Source organism: Asterias rubens, chromosome 8, assembly GCF_902459465.1.
Source record: "Asterias rubens chromosome 8, eAstRub1.3, whole genome shotgun sequence".
In the NCBI taxonomy this organism is placed as follows: domain Eukaryota; kingdom Metazoa; phylum Echinodermata; class Asteroidea; order Forcipulatida; family Asteriidae; genus Asterias; species Asterias rubens.
The window spans coordinates 5,471,807-5,492,237 of NC_047069.1; the positions used below are offsets into that span (position 1 = coordinate 5,471,807).

At 37.4% G+C, this 20,431-nt stretch overlaps 1 protein-coding gene across 1 annotated transcript in view; it reads right to left on the reverse strand.

Annotated features, from left to right (window-relative positions):
• Positions 1 to 828: 828 nt before the first annotated feature.
• LOC117293741 (exocyst complex component 1-like) overlaps positions 829 to 20,431 on the reverse strand; it is a gene marked incomplete in the record, with an annotated part of 50,606 nt that continues 31,003 nt past the window's right edge. The window contains 5 exon segments of the mRNA XM_033776169.1: positions 829 to 1,647; positions 14,963 to 15,034; positions 15,806 to 15,928; positions 17,714 to 17,838; positions 18,286 to 18,306. Coding sequence (XP_033632060.1) covers positions 1,495 to 1,647; positions 14,963 to 15,034; positions 15,806 to 15,928; positions 17,714 to 17,838; positions 18,286 to 18,306 — 494 coding nt within the window.

Consider the following 20,431-nt stretch of genomic DNA (forward strand, 5'->3'; position numbering starts at 1 on the left):
AAATTGCACTTTGATATTCTGATGCAGTACAAATAAAATATGCTTTTATGTGGTTCTCCTAAACTGCATACAGATTGACATATCAATGCACCTTTCGTCTAACACAGAATGGATTATCGACAGAAAGTATATACATATCAAATATATTTGGATACTTTCAAGTCACACTTCCAGGGGGTTATGATCGAGCAAGGCTATCTGGAAAATTGAAGAAAATGGCACGTCCAGATCGTACACTGAGGAACGAGGTTGGCTTAACTTCTTGTCTCAGTTAAATAAGCCATTTTGAGAAATGGCGGAAATTATAATTGCACTGTTTTGTTTGGGTAAATCTGTCGGTTAACCCCCAATTCAACGGGTAGTGGGATCCAATTACATTTTAAATGAAATGTCAGCTAACTCATTTGCTTCGCTCAAAATCAACGAAACAAGATTGAGGTTGACATGGCACAAAGCTGTCCTGTCCCCTTTTGAGATTCAGTAATCATTACTGCTATTGCACGCAGGGTACTTGACCAAGATACCTTAATCATGATAAAGGCCAAACTCCATAGAGCTATACTGAAGCACAAAAAGTAGCAAAGCACAAACAACATCATGCTTACCTGAATAGGGTTGCCAGCCAAAATACCAAGTCACACATACTATATGTGAATGGTATCCTGCCCTTTTTGTAGTATATGAACTGATGAAGCAATTGGATTTTTTTTAAACACAGGTTTAGAACACTGTGCCCAATTTCATAGAGCTGGGTACAGAGAGTACCTAAGCACAACAAAATTATGCTTCCTATAAAATGGTTACCAACAAAAAAAACCATGCCACAAATACCATCTGTGATTGGTATCCTGCTTTTTTAAAATGTTTTACTTCAAGTCCCAAAGTTGTTAAGCAATACTTTTCTGCTTCAGTTTCTTCCTCCTGTTCCGAGTCCAGCCATCATTTTCACCAAACTCTTCCTAATTTAGGATTAATCTTATGACTTAAGATGAGTTAAGTTTCGTATCCTTAGTCCATAGGACGCATTGAACCTATCCTAAGGTAGGATGAGTTACTCGTCCCAACTCAAGATTGGAATAATTCTAGCCTTTTGTGAAATCGGCTGCAGGATCCTTAAAAAAAAAGAAAAAAGTTAATGCTCTAGTCTTCACATATGTGGCTGGGGCATAGAGTTATATATAAACTGGGGTACTAGATGGCGCACTGGTGATGCTGCTTGCACAAGTGTGACAGGACCGCAAGGAGACACGCGCTCCATTTTGCACGCGCATTGAATATGTAGTCGAGTTGGAGTTTGTGGTTATTGAACGCTACGCGATGCTGTTTTGTCAACTTACAAAATGGCCGCACAAACAAATGCTGTGCCCTGCTGTTTTATAAACTTAGAAAATGGCCGCATATGCGCATGCCGAGCCACGTACATGTATATAGGCCAGTGCGCCCTCTAGTTCTTATATATAACTCTATGGGCTGGGACGTGTTGGCAACCTGCCTTTAATGAGATTGAGCGATTTCTGAGAAGAACTGGAGCAGGTCCTGCACCTTGAAGTCTAGAGTGACATTAGCCCCCGGGTAGCAACGGTGAATCAGATCCTCAAAGTGTTTATACTGATGGATGAATTCATCTTGCATTAAATGCCACGCAACCTGTTCGATCAGGAGAAATGATTATTAGGTTGCGGTAAAAGAAAACAAAACTGGGTGATCTTACAGGGAAGGTTTACGTTTGGTTATCATCATTGGAATTAATAACAAAATAAATAATTATTTCCTAGAAGTCTACAGCAGCTTTTAATAGTAGAATAAAACATTTCACTTTGACACTACATTGCAGAGCATTGATACATTATTTGATATAGCATTCATAGATACCTCAGACAGTTTCGCTATTCCTATTGGTGGAGAGCGCGTCACGTGGGATGTGTATAAACCTTTGTTTATGACCAGTAAAAAGTGTTGAAGCATGGGCGTGACACGCAAGCTTGCACCTGTGCTTATAAGACAGTTTCTTCATTCCTAGTGGTCGAGAGCAACGGCTGAAATAGTTGTGCACCATCACGCGATACGCGCGACGTGCACAGCATTCCCTTATAAGGAGTTGTTTAACCGAGGGCCTTACAATTTCATAGCTGGAGGGGTGTTGTGTTGAAAGAAATCATTGAACAATTATAATTTTTGCATTTATTTTACTTTGTGACCAAAAAGTGTTGATGTTTTCGGACCGAAAAGGTATTTATGAATGGGAATCAAAGTGTGTTGAATCGGTTTTCAACAGTGGTTTTAACCCGCCGAGCCCTGGTTCTTTATAATTTACCTCCACTTTGTCTCGGTAAAATTATCAAGAACCAGCCCCGTTGGGATCAAACCACTAGTTGTAAACCTCTTCACCACACATTGATTCCCTTATTTATACATTATTTGATATAGCATTTAAACTTTTCCATTTGTTTCAATATAAGAAACTTCTTCTTCTTGTATGTTTAAAAGAACGGTATACGTTTGGTAATCACTTGGAAGTCTACAACAGCTTTTGATAGTATAAAGTATTTTGAGAAACAAGTAATGTGGTGATGTAAAAAAATATACAATTTATGCCCAAGAATTTGACTTTGAAAAACATCCGAATCGTTACTCAGATTATGTATTCTTATCTAATTAGAGATTATTTTTTCTTCATAGACATATTTGCTCAGGATTTCCGTCAATATATAAAACTTTTGAAATGATATTTTCAGTTTAGTTTTATTGCTTATTAGCAATTTACAACTAGTATGGGAACGATCGTAGATTCCTTATTTCATTTGTTTTTACCCTTACATCACTGTGTATTAAAGGCACTATACACGTTTGGTAATTGTCAAAGACCAGTGTTCTCACTTGGTGTATCTCATCATAAGCATAAAATAACAAGCCTGTGAAAATTTGGGCTCAATTGGTCATCAAAGTTGCGAGAAAATGATGAAAGAAAAACACCCTTATTGGACGAATTTGTGTGCTTTAAGATAGGAAGTAAAGACTTCTGGGTAGAAGTCTTTTATTATTTTAGTGAGAAATAACCTCTTTCTCAAAAACTACGTTACTTCAGATTCTGTTCAGAAGGAGTCATTTCCCACAATGTTTTATACTACCAACAGCTCTTCAATGCTCATTACCCAGTCATTTTTTAATTTAATATTTGTTTTGAGTAATTACCAAACGCGTACCTTCCCTTTAAAGGAACATTACAGAATTGGTTTTTGCTAACAAAACAGTTGCTAGCAGTGTATGCACTTTATGTAATCCACCAAATACATAAACTGACAAACCTGTAGAAGTTTAAGATCGATCGGCCATCTGGGTCACAAAAGAATATGCCAAAATAAAAATGAATAAAACGCTCACTGAGCGATAAACTCCAAACGTGAAGTTATATTATTTATTTCTCATCAAGTATGACAATTCAGACAGAAATATTTCAAGGGATGTTTTCAACTATCATCATCATTTGACCGTGTATGTTTTATGTAAATCTGTGATCTTCACAGTTTTTGTTTCTTACCAATTCTGTAACGTTCCTTTAGCACTGTATACCAGAGGCAAAAAAAAAAAAAACCCACAAACTTTATATTGAAAGAGCAAATGCCTTAACTAGTTAAGACATTTAACAAGCAAAGTTAAGACTCTAGTTAGTGTCTTACACTAGTTAACACTAGTTATTATTTTTTAACTTCTAGTTGTTTTTTCTTATATGCTAATGGAAGCTAAATTTCTGTATATTTATAGTGCAGAATTTTTTTTTATAAATTCTATTAGATCAACGATTCATGTGATTTGGGGCACCAAGCTCTTTCATACATAACATCTAAAATCTGAAAATCTTCTAGTTCCTGAGTTGAATTCAAGACAGATGGTGTTTTTCCCGTTATCCCATCCATCTCTCTCTATTGCTCCCACTAGAGAACAGTTTGCACAGTTCATTAATGGGTAGCTAAAAATAATCACGGGCTTAGCCTAGGGCAAGTCTGGCACATTCTAAAAGGCTGCTGGATTCATGCGAGTTATTTCTTACAGACAATTGTTAAATCAGATTGATTTGTAGTCATCGGAGATGCTTTAATCTGATGTAGTTATAATTGTATTTATAGGCAGTGGACACTATTGGTAATTACTCAAAATAATTATTAGCATAAAACCTTAATTGGTAATAAGTAATGGGGAGAGGTTGGTAGTATAAAACATTGTGAGAAATGGCTCTCTCTCTGAAGAAACGTAGTTTTTGAGAAAGAAGTAATTTTCCACGAATTTGATTTCAAGACCTCAAATTTAGGAACTTGAGGTCTCGAAATCAAGCATCAGAAAACACACAACATCGTGTGACAAGGTTGTTTTTTTCTTTCATTATGATCTCGCAACTTCGATGACCGATTGAGCTGAAATTTTCACAGGTTTATTATTTTATGAATATGTTGAGATACAGCAAGTGAGAAAACTGGTCTTTGACAATTACCAATAGTGTCCACTGTCTTTAATCTTATAAATTTTAATGTATGTTTTACTGTAAATCATTTCAAGAGATAGCACCACGTTTAAATGTTTGTGCTGCGGAAAAGCAAATCAACACCAAACGTGGATCTGAATAAAATCTGCATACTGTATCCACATGGTATTGAATGATAGTCTGCAATGTGATATGATGTGGTTGATTAATCTAAACAGTACAAAGTCAACCCTCCTACTGTTTGACCATTCAATATCATCAATTGCGATTTTGATAAATAAACCTTTACAGCCAGCAGTATGATATTCTGAAGTGAATAGTACACAGTCAACCCTGTTAGACCATTACATATCATCCACTGTGGTTTTGATTGCTAGACAAAATCTGTCAGCCTGCACTATGATATTGTGAAGTGAATAGTCCACAGTCAACCTTCCTACTGTCTGACCACTCAATATGTGATTTCGATCATTTATAAACAGACTTTGAAAGCCTGCAACTGATATTGTGTGGAAAATAACCCTCCCACTGTCTAACCATAGAGTATCATCAAATTGATTTTGACTGATGCAATACCAGCATGCAATATTAAACAGGCATGATAATTGTAAAATAGTATTGAGTACAAAGGCTGAGCTACATGTACATGTACATACGACGTAGGCATTAAGAGACATTTATAAATACCGCAGACAGTTTCGCTATTCCTATTGGTGGAGAGCGTGTCAGTGTTTAAACGGTTGATAATGACCAGCTGGAGCTCTGTTTATAATCGGTTGTAGTCGGATACTACGCGCTAGTCTTGGTGCAAGACGTTTATTGTTATGGGTGATGCGGGCACTGTCGGTGAGTTGGTCGCGCTGGGTGTGAAAGGAAAACGAGAACGTCTTGCACCAAGACTACAACGCGCACGAAGGGATCCGGAAACTGGGCATCTCAGTCATAATGCAACACACGGACGTCGTACATACAGAGCTCAAGCATGTCGAAAACGGATAGGTTTCACAGAGTTTCTTACTTTATTACGACTTTTAACCAAAAAAGCATTTATGAATGGGAATAAAAGAGTAGTGACTTGCTCTTTAACGGTCGTTTAAAACCTTGCAGGGTCGTTGCCGTGTTATAAACCAAACCAAGTTGATTGAACAAAAACTTACTAGCAAATGTTTTGGAAAGTAGGACTGTTCCAAAAATATACCTCTTCCAATTGAATTTGGAAGTGATATGTTTCCAACATGATTCAATTATTTGAAAGGCACACCGACTATCAATATAGTATGACAATGTTTACAGAAATTAATGCACCCTCTGACAGCTTGCTTCTCCTATAATCTGGGCAAACAGGCTGGCTGTGTTATCGTCAATGTCAAATATGCTGCGCCTCTAAAGGGTAGCATTTAATGTTACACAAAACTGTCTTGACTTCTGCACAAACATCATACCTCGCTTCAAATTTCATGGAAGTGCACATAAAAGGGTTGAGCCTTCAGATAAAATGCTTTTGCGATTGGGTAACAAAATCGAGATACACATAAACCATTGAATGGTGGTATTAATGTAAAAGGAGTAGATCTCATATTTAAAAGGTAGTCCCACATACCTTCAGAAGAAAGGAACGTTTCTGCTAACAGTGGGGATATTGGACTTGTGACCAAAGTTAATCATAATAATAATAATAATACTGCCACCGAGAAGTTCCTATTATAAGTTATCACACAAGCGCGAGTGGAATACGGAAAAATATAGCGCTTCTGCATCCCATTTACACGAGCGCGCATGTGATATGTATTTATCTTCAAGCAAACGTGGCGCGTGACATAGAACACACAAGACGCAGGTAGTGATATTAGCCGTGCAATATAGGTTTTTATCACCACTCCATTCTGCGAATCTGATTGGAGGATTAGCGCGTTCTTGAAGATAAAGAGCTTTATCACACCACACCCCTACTCATGTAAGTGGTGTATCAAACAAAGTGCTCAGTTTTTTTTCCTATGAAAAATGGGGAGAGGTTGATAGTATAAAATGGTGTGAGAATTGGCTCCCTCTGAAATGACGTAGTTTTCGAGAAATAAGTAATTTTCCACGAATTTGATTTCGAGATCTCAGATTTAGAATTTGAGGTCTCAAAATCAAGCATCTGAAAGCACACAACTTCGTCTGACAAGGGTGTTTTTTTCTTTCATTATTATCTTGCAACTTCGACGGCCAATTTGAGCTCAAAATTTTCAAAATTTTCACAGGCTTGTTATTTTATGCATATGTTGAGATACACCAGGTGAGGAGACTGGTCTTTGACAATTACCAATAGTGTCCACTGTCTTTAACCGCTAGGCTACGAAGCGCCATAAAGTTTAGCACGTTACTACATCAAGATAAATATGGGTGAGTAGGGGAAAAGTGCCCAAACTCAGAACCCTTCAAAAGCCCATAGTCACCCCTCCCCCCACAAACACAAACACACAAAAAAATTAAATAAGATACAATAAAATGATTTACCCCGAATGCCGCCCCCCCCCTTAAAACAAGAGAAAGAAAAAACTAAATAAGATACAATACAATTATTTCTTTGCCCCTTAAAAAAAAAAGAGAAAGAAAAACCTAGTTGTGCTACTGCCTTTAAGATACAATGTTTTTTTGCACCAAGTATCTCTAGTGAGTCTAGCCATTGTAACAAAATGGACAAACAGTTTTATTAGGAAGCCTCTCTTGTGCAGAGTTTGGCATCGTTTCAGGAGACAATGTTTTGCAGGTATAATGAAAACATAAGCTTTTACAAAGAGACCTTGAGGATTTGCATAGTGACTGTTTATAGACCACCTTTAGACTTAAGGCTGATGGACAATGGAAATATCTTCATTCCATCAAGAATAGTCAAGGTTAAATCTTGGCATCCAATTTGGTTTTGTTTCCCACTGTTTATTTGACGTGTAAGAACGATTACATTTTTAAAATAAATGCTAGATGTCTAGCTCCCGGACAATCTCGGTGGTCTAGTTGGTAAGACACTGCTCTAGAATGGCAACGGTTCTGGGTTCAAATCCCAACCAAGTAACATGCACGTGATTTGTTTTGCAGAACTTGGGAAAGAACTGAATATACAGTGCTTACACAGAGTAAGGATAAAACCAAAATGAATATGCATAAGTCAGCAAACCTGACAAGATAATGGTTCATTAACAGTCAAACATTTATTGTTATTGTTATGTTTTTTTTTCTTTCTCACATAAACATATTGCATTTGTGAGGAAACAAGGAGTTGTTAAAAAGTGTGATACTAGTTTAACTATAAAATAAAGACACATTGTATAAAAAGTCATCTTTATGGTTCAATGCTTTTTAACTACGTCATCACGTAAAGTTCAAACGAACACCGTGTTTTTGTAATAAACCAAAATTCTATGTCTAGTTCATTTTGGTTTTACTCTTACATTGATGTGTGTTAGCACTGTATATTCAGGATGGTAATAGGGGTTTCATTCAACATAATAGGAAAAACTTTCATAACCAGGGAACATTTTCTTATCTGTTCATCAGAACATGGAAAGGTGATTTATTTTTAGGGAACTTTCTGCAGAATCAGGGAAAGCTAGCAGCTCTGCCTTGTAGTGACAAGCAAAATCAGGGAGAATGTTCAAGTTACATGTAGTTCATTAGAACATGGAAAAATTGATTCATTTTTAGTTGAGTTTCTGCTTAATCAGTAAATGCTGGCAGCTTTGTACTGTATGTGTAAAACAAAACAAAAAACAGAAAAGGTGGTCTATTTTTAGGGATCTTTCTTCGGAATCAGGGATCATGGATCATGGAGAGCTGGTAAGGATAAAAATTAAAAAAAATTAGGGGAATTTATTACAAGTATGAACAATCTCATTCCGAACTGGGAGTGGGAAATTCAACACGTACACACTATCAGTTGAGGACCATGTAAACATGTCATTTTGCACTGGTGAGGGTGACTGATCTACAGCGACCTTGGGAACAAAGTACCATGTCGGGTCAACAGAGGGCGCTTTCAACACTCCCCTAAAGGCCTTCGCAAATAAACATCAGGTGTGAACCATAAGTCAATGATGTGATAAGCAACAGTACAAGTACCTCTTATTGTCAAGGGTGCACAAAAGTTCAAGACATCCTGCATGGTTCTTGTCAATAAACACCAGATGTAATTACTTGGTCATGAACGCCCTAAAACTATTAAGTTATCCTGTGTGTTATCCACTTTCAAATGCATTTCAAGATTCAAAGCTCATTTCATTTGAATTGGCCTACATCATTGCCAGGCGTTTTCCTGCTGTAACATTTTATTTAACCTTTAAATTTTTCTCAAAATAACCTTTTGGTATCGTTGATAATCTGTTTAGCTTTCTGACTGTACTTTGGTTTCAAGGAGAAATTAGCTTATGGCAAAAGGTTTAAAGCCATTATACACTTTTGGCACAGAAAAAAAAATAAAAGTTCACAGATTTACAAACAACTTACAGGGTTTACAGAAGGTAATGGTGAAAGACTTCTCTTGAAATATTATTCCATGAAATGCTTTACTTTTCTAGAAAACATTAAAACAATTCTCAATTCTCGTTGTCGAGAAATACGGATTCATTTTAAACACATGTCATGACACGTGAAACATGCGGAAACAAGGGTGGGTTTTCCCTGTTATTTTCTCTCGACTCCGATGACCGATTGAGCCTAAATTTTCACAGGTTTGTTATTTTATATATCAGTTGTGATACACGAAGTGTGGGCCTTGGACAATACTGTTTACCGAAAGTGTCCAATGGCTTTAAGGCTTACACATGGCTGTTGAATAAAAAAGCCAAACTATAAGTGCAAAATGTGAAAGCTAACAAACGCGGAGCCTGCTGTCGTATGATCTTTGGTTTTAAAAGCCCTAATCTGCAATCTGGGGTGCTCCATATGGTGTTATTTGCATGTTCTTATGAATTGTACTTGTTGGGAGGGGGGGGGGGGTCAAAAACCAATGTAATTCTGGTTAAAAACAAGGGAAATCGCATCCCTGAATATGGAGGCGGTACAATCTTTGTCAGCATCAAGGAATCACAGTGGCCTACCTTGGCCAGCGCAGTTTAGTGCATCGGACTCAACCTCTGGTTGTTGAGTCATCAGGGTGTGCGTTCGAATCCTGGTCATGACACTTGAGCAAGGTGGCAGAGCAAGTCACTTCACTACAATGGCTTCTCATCACCCAGGGGTAAATGAGTACCTGTGAGGGCAGGGATGGTTCTTTTTGATTTATTCAACTTAGAGCACTACATACTTGGCAGTACAGGTTGAAACTCACCAGGGAGCTGAGATGGTTAAGGAATGAAACATATGGCCCAGTGACTAGGGGTAGTACTGTTTGAAGCGCCATGATCATTCTCTGGAATTGTGCTACATAAGACTTAATATTTTAAAAATTTTATTCAAGAGCTTGTACTTTCTTTGTATGCATACTGGATCATACCTGTCCTATCGTACGGTGCCGAGACATGGACGACCACCAAACGACTAGAAAAACATTTAAGGGTGATAGAGAGGGCTATGGAAAGGGTTATGATATGAGTAACAAAGAAGGACAGGGTGACGAATCAGGACCTAAGAAATAAATCAAGAGTGCAAGATATTATCAAGGCGATCAAATCAAAAAGTGGAGATGGGCAGGCCACCTAGCAAGGAGGCATGACGATAGGTGGGCATGTAAAACAACCAACTGGACTCAGAGAAACTGGACAAGAAAAAGATGGTGACAAAACAGAAGATGGAGAGATGAACTAAGTACATACAGGGGCATTGCTTGGCAACAGACAGTGCAGGGAAGAGTATAATGGAGAATTGGTGAAGGGGCTTTCCTCCTGCAGTGGAGTGAAACAGGCTAGACGACGACCAAACTTGGTTCAAGTTGCTAACTCTTGAAGTTTGAACATTACGCTATGTTATATAACAGTTACAACCTTCCCTTGGTTAACAAAGTGGCAGAGTCTTTATATAAACCTTGATGGTTTAAGACTTATAAAGTGCTGGTATCAGCCACAGCACTGATTATATTGTTCATTTTTATTGTGATTAATTTAGCATGATTTGTTTACGATAGTCAGGTATGCAGAGCCTTGGTTTATGTGACCCAGCATTTTGTAAGGGTTTACAGGTGCTGTGGCACGTTCTGCAGTCAACAATGTCAGAATACATGGCGGGGGAGGCAAACCTCTTCTCTTAAAGTGTTTGGGTAAACAGTTCAGGGGTGAGAGTCACTACTGATGAAAAAGTCTGAAACTTTGATACAAATTCAAAGGTATGTTGAAATGATGCCATTTCTAACGTTTGGGGTTAACCCTGGGGTTATAGATTCCAAAGAGCCTTTGGAAACGGTATCTAAAGCACCAGAGAAGTAGACCAATGAGCAGGATTTCTTTATTTGTGGAAACAATTATTGTCTGATTTTCTTCACCATGCCGACAAAACAAGTCTGAATTCAGCCAAAAGTCTGAACAATCTCATCCCTGACAGTTTCGAAATAATGATGGTAGAAAGCTTCCCTTTAAAATATTATTTTTGTTGAGAAATGAGTAAAACAATTTCACAAAAAGTTTTTGTTTCAGAGAGACAAAAATTAGTTTTAGCATACGTATACTAGATTTACACAACTCTCTTGAAAACCTTGCTCTGTGATTTTCAATTGTTGTCTCAAAACTTGACGGCTATTAAAGCTCAAACTTCTGCAGGTAAATTATATTACATACATCTTCATTCACAGTGAGTAGGGACTCAAGTCACGGCACAAAACTTGATCTACAAAAACCCTTTAACAATAAAAGTACCAAGCTTTTGTGCATTACACAACACTTTGGATCAATGGCTTTACGTCCTTCACAGAATGAAGCAATGATGGTTAAGTGTCTAACTTAAGTAATAACGGGTCAAGACCGGGACTCAAACCCACTCTCTGCAAAATCAGAACAACCAGAGCTTGATTACTGTGCACTTGACCATAAATGTTTGGTAAAAAATGGGAAGGTAGTGAATTCTGCTCTACCAGCCAGGCTCCTAGTGGCCGATACCCAAGCCTACATCCTTACTGACTACGAAGGGGGTAACCCTTTTATAACCATACCCAAGCCTACATCCTTACTGACTACGAAGGGGGTAACCCTTTTATAACCCCAGGAGTAGGTGGGCAAACAAGCCCCTTGACAGTTGATTTGGACCGAAAGCCCAAATCAGTTAAGTGTAGCCCTCCCCTTGAAGTGACCATCACGCCTTGTGATGTTAGGCGATATCTCATTAACAAAAACACCTCAAAACGAAAAAATGGAACCACAAAGATCCTAATGTAGTAAAGTATTCAGTACTTTCCAAAGGACCAAAGAAACAACAGAGTCCTACGGGGAAAGTTCCTTTTGTTGTCACTTTCCACCCCTCACTTCCTCCCATTCGTAAAATAACCAGTTCTAACCATCATATTCTTCACACATCAGATCGACTTCAACGTGCTGTGCAGGAAGAACCCATAGTTGCCTACAGACGCCCACCAAGTCTCAGGGATCTCATTGTCCGAGCAGAAGTCCCTCCCATTAATGATGATGTTAATCCCCCTCTACCACAGGGAACTTTTAGGTGTTCCAACATCTCCAAATGCATCGTCTGTAGACAACACATCAGGGAATCGGACTCCTTCACCAGTAACACCGGCGGTACCACCCATAAGACAAGGGGTCATGTCACCTGCACCACCACTAATCTCATTTATCTCATATCTTGCAGAGTCTGTGGTGTTCAATATATAGGTGAAACAAGAACTACACTGAAGAGGCGTTTCTACGGCCACAGATCTACAGTCAAGACCCAAAAGCTAGATACACCTGTAGGTCATCACTTCAATCTTCCTAATCACTCCATTTCTGACATGATCTTACAGGGCATAGAGGCACTAGGCAACCACAGAGAGACTGTGCGTTTGAGTAGGGAGAAACTCTGGATTAGACGCCTCCAGACCATTCAACCCCATGGTCTGAACATCCAAGAAGGAAACGACTAATAAACCTTTTGTTTTGCCGTCTCCTTTTTTCCCCATAGCCTTTTAGCCTGAGCCTCATTCACTAATATAAATTACTTTTTACCCAACCTCACCACCCTCGATGTTGTCCTTTGTGTTTCCATATTCTTGCTTGTGGTCAAGCCAGCCCCTTCCCTTCACCCCCCCCCTTTTTTGTCCCCCTATTCATTGTTTACCCCCTGCTTTTTTATGTATGCTTTCTAACCCCATTCATGTATTTCCACTTCACTGCTTATGTTTCACTTAGTTACCTGTTCATGTTTGTTGTGTTGTCATTTAGCCTTCGAGAAAGACTCTGCTAGGGTCGAAACGTCAGGCCATTAACTATTTTTTGTAGTAAAGTATTCCACGGAAAACATGGCTCCCATTATCAAATGAATCTGTACTTATCCAGTCACTTTGTCCCAGTAGACATGGGTCATCTTAAAGAGCCAATAAAGGATGATCTCAATATGTCAACTGTTACCTTTTTATGGCCAAATAGACATCGCAGATACCGGTTAATAGCCATTTTACTCTCAAAACTTGCATTTAGTAATAAATAACTCGAGTCAAAAATGCACCCGGCCGCGCGGCTTTTTCAGCGAAGAGTAAAAAAAAACGGATTATCTATTATAATGACCCTGGACGCCAGTGACGATTTTCCCCTATTTGTTTTGAACACAGTTCTCCAGCTTTGGCATTTCCACACCGAATAGCCGCCACTGACGTCACCAATCCTTTGTCGCGCGGTCTTGTTTGACCCCACGTTTTTCAGAATTGAAATTTGGCTAGGAGCGCTCTGGAGTAAAACCCATGTTTAACGTGGGGTAAGAGACTCATTATATTTTTTATGTTTCCTGGATGGACTGGAGAAAACTGTAATATCTATATAATTGAGATCATCCTTATTTGGCTGTTTAACCCAAATCTCCCTTCCTTAACACAGTGTTCTCCCTTAACAGGGTTTAACTGTAGATGTAAACAATAAAACTAACATCTGAAAATTTCATTTCAAAAGGTGGTCGCGTTTTTAGATATCCGCAGCGAATATGTCCAAGCAGGAAAAATAATCCCTAATAGCACTTGGGTCATCTTAACCCAAATCTCCCTTCCTTAACACAGTGTTCTCCCTTAACAGGGTTTAAAATATAGATGTACACAATAAAACTAACATCTGAAAATTTCATTTCAAAAGGTGGTCAAATTTTTTAGATATCCGTGCGAATAATCCCTAATATGAATTTGGGTTATCTTAACCCAAGTCTCTGTTCCTTAACACAGTGTACTCCCTTAATAAACTAACATCTGAAAACTTCATTTCAAAAGGTTGTCACGTTTTTTTTTAAATATCCGCGCGAATATGTCCACGCAGGAAGAAACATACCTAATTTGAATTTGGGTTATCTTAACCCAAGTCTCCCTTCCTTAACACAGTCTTCTCCCTTAACAGGGATTAGTTGTGGATGTACACAATAAACTAACATTTCAAAAGGTGGTCATGTTTTGAGATATCCGCAGCGAATATATCCACGCAGGAAGAATAATCCCCAATCCCCAATAGTACCCGCTGCCAAACATAGGATTCAAACTGCCTCTAGCTACCGGGCAACCTCGGTAGTCTAGTTGGTAAGACACTGCTCTAGAATTGCAAGGGTCATGGGTTCGAATCCCACCGAGTAATATGCCTGACACTTTTTCACCGGACTCTGCAAAGTACTGAGTACACAGTGCTAACACACATCAGTGTATGGGTAAAAAACAATTAATATTCTTTATCCCCGATGCAAATTTAACTATTATAAAAAAATGTTGGCATAAAAACTGATATCTTTTTACAAACCACATCACTTCAAAGTGAAATGTTTTTAAAAATGCTTTATACTATTGAAAGCTGCTGTGGTAGGCTTCTAACTAAACAAAAGTTATTGACACTAATATTAAGAGTGATTACCAAACATATACCTTCCCTTAAAGAAGATTCACCTGAAAAGAGAGATCCAAAACAAACAAACTAAACTCGGGAACAACCCTTAGAAGTGATAGCCCTGAACACAAATTAATTTCATCACGTGTAGTTTCCTGTTGCTCTCCTAAACTATACTCAATTTTCTACGAGCCACCTGGGCCCAACTTCATAGCGCTGCTTGACAGTAAGCAAAATATTCATGCTAACTATACCATAATTACACAGGTTAGCATAATTCACAGGTTAGCATTTAAAGTAGGCGATTCAACATGGATTTGCATTGTTTTGTCATTCATTTTCATACAATAAGCACCAGAAGGTTAGCATGCCTTTGCGTGTGCTAACGGATATCAGCGCTGCGAAATGAAAACTTACGCAGTAAGCACAAAATCTACCGTTAAGCAGCTGTATGACTTTTGGAATTACGTGCTAAAATTGCTAAGAAAGATCTCGCAATGTAATGGCTGAGAAAGGATCTTACCTGCATTAAGTTCTCCTCCTCACATAATGTCTTTTCCATTTTCCTGTAGAGGTTGTCCAGACCTCTCCTCACCTGAAACCAATTAATATTAATCAAAGTTTGATCACGACGAATAACTAAGAGGTTTGCGGTCCGATTCATGTGATCATCTGTTTTTGAGTAGTGTTGGTTCTGAAAAGAACAAGTGGTTCAAGGGTTTTGATACCTTTTGTAAGGGTCGTTGGCTCGAATCCCACTCGAGTAACATGCCTAGGTGATATTTTGTTTGAGTATACAGTGCTGACACACATCGTTGTATGGTTAAAAACCAATTAATATTCTTTATCCCCGATTCAAATTTAACATCTCTTAGACCTTTTGTAGATGACACAAATACCTTCCTACCATGGATGAAGATGTATGTAATATAATTTACCTAAAGAAGTTTCAGCTTCATTAGTCTTCAAGTTTTTGAGAAAAAAAGTGTAATCACACAGCAATGTTTTCAGGAGAGTCGCGTAAATCTGTAGTACATGCTAAAAATATTGCCGTCTCACTGAGACTAGAATTTGTGATTTTGTTTACTCATTTCTCAAAATCTACAGCACCCCATCAAGTAATATTTAAAGGGAAGCTTCAATCTTCTTCATCTTTAAACCGCTTAAGCTTAATGTAAATTTGAGAATTGTTGTGTCTTGTGTCGTATAAAAACTACCCAAACACTATTAGCAGCTCTAGGGATTTTTAATGTACCTTTGTTCATAATTTCGCCTATAATAATTCAGCGTCGGCAAAATTCTAAATAAAGATGAAGACGAAGTTTTGAAAAAAGGCCTTTTACTCGATCCACCTTCAGAACTTTACCTCTTTCCCAGGGTATTCCCTGATGACTTTCCGCAGCTCTTGTTTATTGAATGCCATCTGGTACCCAACCTCCTCTTCCTTTACACCCTGTGATACCAACACTTGGATACCTTCAAAGAAATTCTGCAATAAGAAATAACACAGATAATATTCATAAACAATAAGTGATTTTAAAAAAACATAAAACCACTTTGTTTAATCTCGCCTATGTGTAATTGGTCTATTTGTCTTAGTTTCTTGCTGTGTGTGGTTCCCTTTCCTGTGCGCCTTGAGCACCTCATTTTGGTGGATTTTGGCGCCCTATAAATATTTATTATTATTATTATTATTAGGGCATTATTAAAAGGCACTGGACAAAGTTGGTAATTACTCAAAAAACATAGCAGCATAAAAGACCCGACGCCTTGCTCAGGCATCTGAAAAAAATTATTTTAGTACAACTTTTATAACCAATTGAGCAAAATTTTCGCAGATTTGTAACTTCACAGAGAGTCATTTCCAACACAGCTCTCCAATGCTCATTGTCAAGTAAGTTTTTATATTAATATATATTTTGAGTAATTACCAAACGTGTCAAGTGCATTTGAGGTAAAAAAAAAATTCTATTCTTTATCCTCGATGCAAAATTTAAATCATTTCAAACCTAACATCTAAATGATCCTAATTTATCCGACATGAAGTTGTGAAAGTTAGCTTTGAACTTTGGTATACATGTACCTTGACTGCAGTCATTATGTTTAGAATTTCCATTTGTACCAAAACCGCACCTGGACTGGAAATAGTCTTGACCCTGCCACTTCAGAACTGACTATCACGGTATGTTACTGTATGTATTCTGGGCACATGACAAAAATGGCCGAAGCATGGGCTAAAACTTAGCAAAACACCAGTCAGACATGGTGCAAGTGACATGGAGCAAGTTCGAGTGCGCACAATGGTTAACTAAAGGTTGACCATTTGCACTCGACTACTGTGTTCGACCATTTGGAACTAGCCTCAAGCCCATGGTTTCTTCACTGGTCCCAACAGTATGTTCCATTCTAACATGTGTAAAGCGCAGAGGGAAACCAGTGACACTAACGCAAAAAAACGTAAGGTTGACTAGACTTCCACGAGTCGTTTGAGTGAGTACGTCACTGCGCATGTGCGTTGCTAGTCTGTAGTCGACCACTAAATGTGCGCACTCAAACTTGCTCATGGTACTTTGGCTGGTACCTTTCATTCGACAAGCATAATTTTGTTGTGCTTATATTAGCTACTTTTAGTGTTAAAGACAATGGACACTATTGGTAATTGTCAAAGATCAGTCTTCTCACTTGGTGTATCTCAACTTATGCATAAAACAACAAACCTGTGAAAATTTGAGCTCAATCGATTGTAGAAGTTGCGAGATAATAATGAAAGAAAAAAACACCATTGTCACACGAAGTTGTGTGCTTTCTGATGCTTGATTTCGAGACCTCAAGTTCTAAACTTGAGGTCTCAAAATCAAATTTGTGGAAAATTACTTCTTTCTCGAAAACTACGTCACTTCAGAGGGAGCTGTTTCTCACAATGCTTTATACTATAAACCTCTCCCCATTACTGGTAATAAAGAAAGGTTTTGTGATGATAATTATTTTGAGAAATTACCAATAGTGTCCACTGCCTTTAAGCTGCTCTATGAAAAGGGGTCAATTTCATGAAGCCTGCAAGCACAAAAAAAACTTGCTAAGCACAGAAAAGTATTGCTTCGCAGAAAAAGCTTACCAGCCAAAGTTAAGTTTACACTGCTGTGACTTGTGCCCCACAAAAAGTTTGCTAAGGAAAGACATTTGTCAGGCAGTTTTTTCTGCTTAACAGCTTTAGGCAATTGGGCCCAGGTCTGCTGGTTGGTCGGTATGTCTGTGTTTCTGTGTGATATCTTACATTGAGTTTATCCATGGGTCGTCCCAGTGACACTCTGATATAGGCTCCTAGGTGGTCGTTATATTTCTGCTTAGCTTCTTTGCGTTCTGTTTCAAGGCAAGTGATTTTCAGTCTGGACAATGTAGCTGAAAATGAAGGTAAAAAAGGTATTGAGTTATAAACCACAAGGGAAACTAGGCAATTCAAACCGATCTTGAAAGAAAAGATTTTTTTTTTACAAAGGTCATTTTTTAACCTTTGACCTCCAGATTTATGTTCCAGCAGCCGATTTCACGAAACTTTACGCAACTGCGCAAGTCCACTTGCGCAATGTTTACTGTGCAACTTACGCCATAAACGATGCGCAAGTGGACTTACGCAGTTGCGTATAGTTCTGTGAAATCGGCTGCAGTACTCTACCGAACATTAACTAAGCTATCTAGCCCCTATAATGGTAGTCTCCCTTTTTTTTCAATACCCATGTTCCGGAAGTCAGAAGTTCCACTCTCCGAAATTTGTCTTAGTTTATCGAAGATTTGATTCATTATTTAAAAAACTCTTTCTACTCGAGTACAGGATGTTTTCACACTTACCATGTAGATGATGAAAGTTTTCTGTTGAAATGAAAACAAAAAGTTTTGTATTAATACAAACTTGCATTTGGTTGTTTCAGTTAAAAATTTGATAGATTAATTAATCAAGAGATGTTTAAAAAGTAAAACAATTTTAAGTTATTCGCTAGGCCTGCTAATGTAACTTACACAAAATCAAAACAAATGTTAAAATAGTTTTACTGGCCTATTATTTGGAACCAAGTCATTATCAAATGATAAATGACAACACAATAAAGTTAACTTTAAGAAACATGCTATAAAATAATTAAATCACGGCTGTTCAACAAGCCTTAAGTAAACAGTTATTGTTTAAATCACTATTTCTTGTATTTTTAATATTTCAATTTTGGGGGGTTTAGGCCCTATATATTATATCTAGATCTGGTGGGGTTTATGTTTTAAATTTGTATCTACTTTTGTCGGCATTGTTGTGTCTTTTTTATGTCAGCTATTTTTCCATTTAATAGTATTTAGCCTATACTATTTTAATTGGTCTTGTTTTTTGGCCTGTGTAGTTTAATTGTTAGGCGCATTGAGGAACCTTTGATTCATAATGCACTTTATAAATGCTGTTTATTATTATTACTAAGCCTAGCAATGAAAGTTACACAAGATTAAAATAAACAAAATAATAATTAATGACATGAGGATTTGACCCTAGCCAAGTCTTTTTCAAATGCAAAATGACAACAACAAAACACAAGTACAAAAATTATTGACATAACAAGTATGCAAGTAATTTAAGATGTCACAGAGTGAGAAAACAGAATCATAATGAAGTCAGAAGAAGAGAAAGATGAAGATAGACTAAGACTAAGGAATCAAAGAGGAATTGTTGGAATAATATAAGGGCAGAATCAATTGTACATAAGAACATGTAATTAAATTTATAGTAAAAGAAGAATGGTTTCCATTTCGAAAGTTTGAAAGTGACACCTGTGGGGAGAAAACCACACAAACAAAAATTTGTTATGCAAAAAGTGAAATATTTCAGATATGTTGTTACAATTATCAAATATTGAAACAGAACAGAACAATGATCATAATCAGTTACACAGTAGTTTCAGAGAAAAACTCATTCCTTCAAATTGAGATTGTTGAAGATTTTGTCAACACACCAAATGGACTGTCAATATAGTGCACACTCAAGATCTAGAATTCAGTCAGAATGCGGATTCAAATCATGAGACAGGTGGCAGCAATTACAAACATTCAATCAAATAGAAAAACAGACAAGTTGTACAAATGATAATTGTAAAAACAACAATTAATCAATCAATAGAATGAACTGTTAAGTATGCAAATTGTTGATGAAGCAATACAATAGAATTGTTGTACACATACACAAGTATTATTGGTATTACAGACTTGTAATATGTACAGGTATATTTAGTGTCAGATTCAGGTGGAAAAGGAGTTTGGAAATGGGGGGAAAGGGAATAGGTGGAAACACAAAGGGAAAAATCAAAGGAGACAATGTTATACATTTGTAGAAAAGGTGACACCTGTGGGGGGAATTTATAAAAAGAGAAATATATAGCACCAAACACTAAAACTGTAGAATTCAGTCAGAGTGTGGGTTCAAATCATGACACATATCATTTTCAAAGATAAAGAGCAATAACAAACAATCAATCGCATATAGAAAAAGATAGTTGTACAAAACATCATTGTAAAAACAACAATCAATCAAGCAATCAATAGAATAAACTGTAAAGTATGCAAATTGTTGATGTAGCAATACAACAGTATTGTTTGACACATACACAAGTATTATAAGGATTGCAGACTTGTAATATGTACAGGTATATTTAGTGTCAGATTCAGGTGGAAAAGGAGTTTGGAAATAGGAGGAAAGGGAATAGGTGGAAAAACAAAGGGCAGAATCACAGGAGAAAATGTTATAAATTTCCAGTAAATGTGACATCTGTGGGGGGAGGGGCATAAAAAGATAAACACAGTACACAACACACTCAAACTCTAGAATGCAGTCAGAGTGTGGGTTCAAATCATGACACATGTTCGTCAAAGATTCACAGCTATTACAAACATTCAATCGTATATAGAAATGATAGCTGTACAAAACATTATTGTACACACAACAGTCAATCAATCCAATCCATAA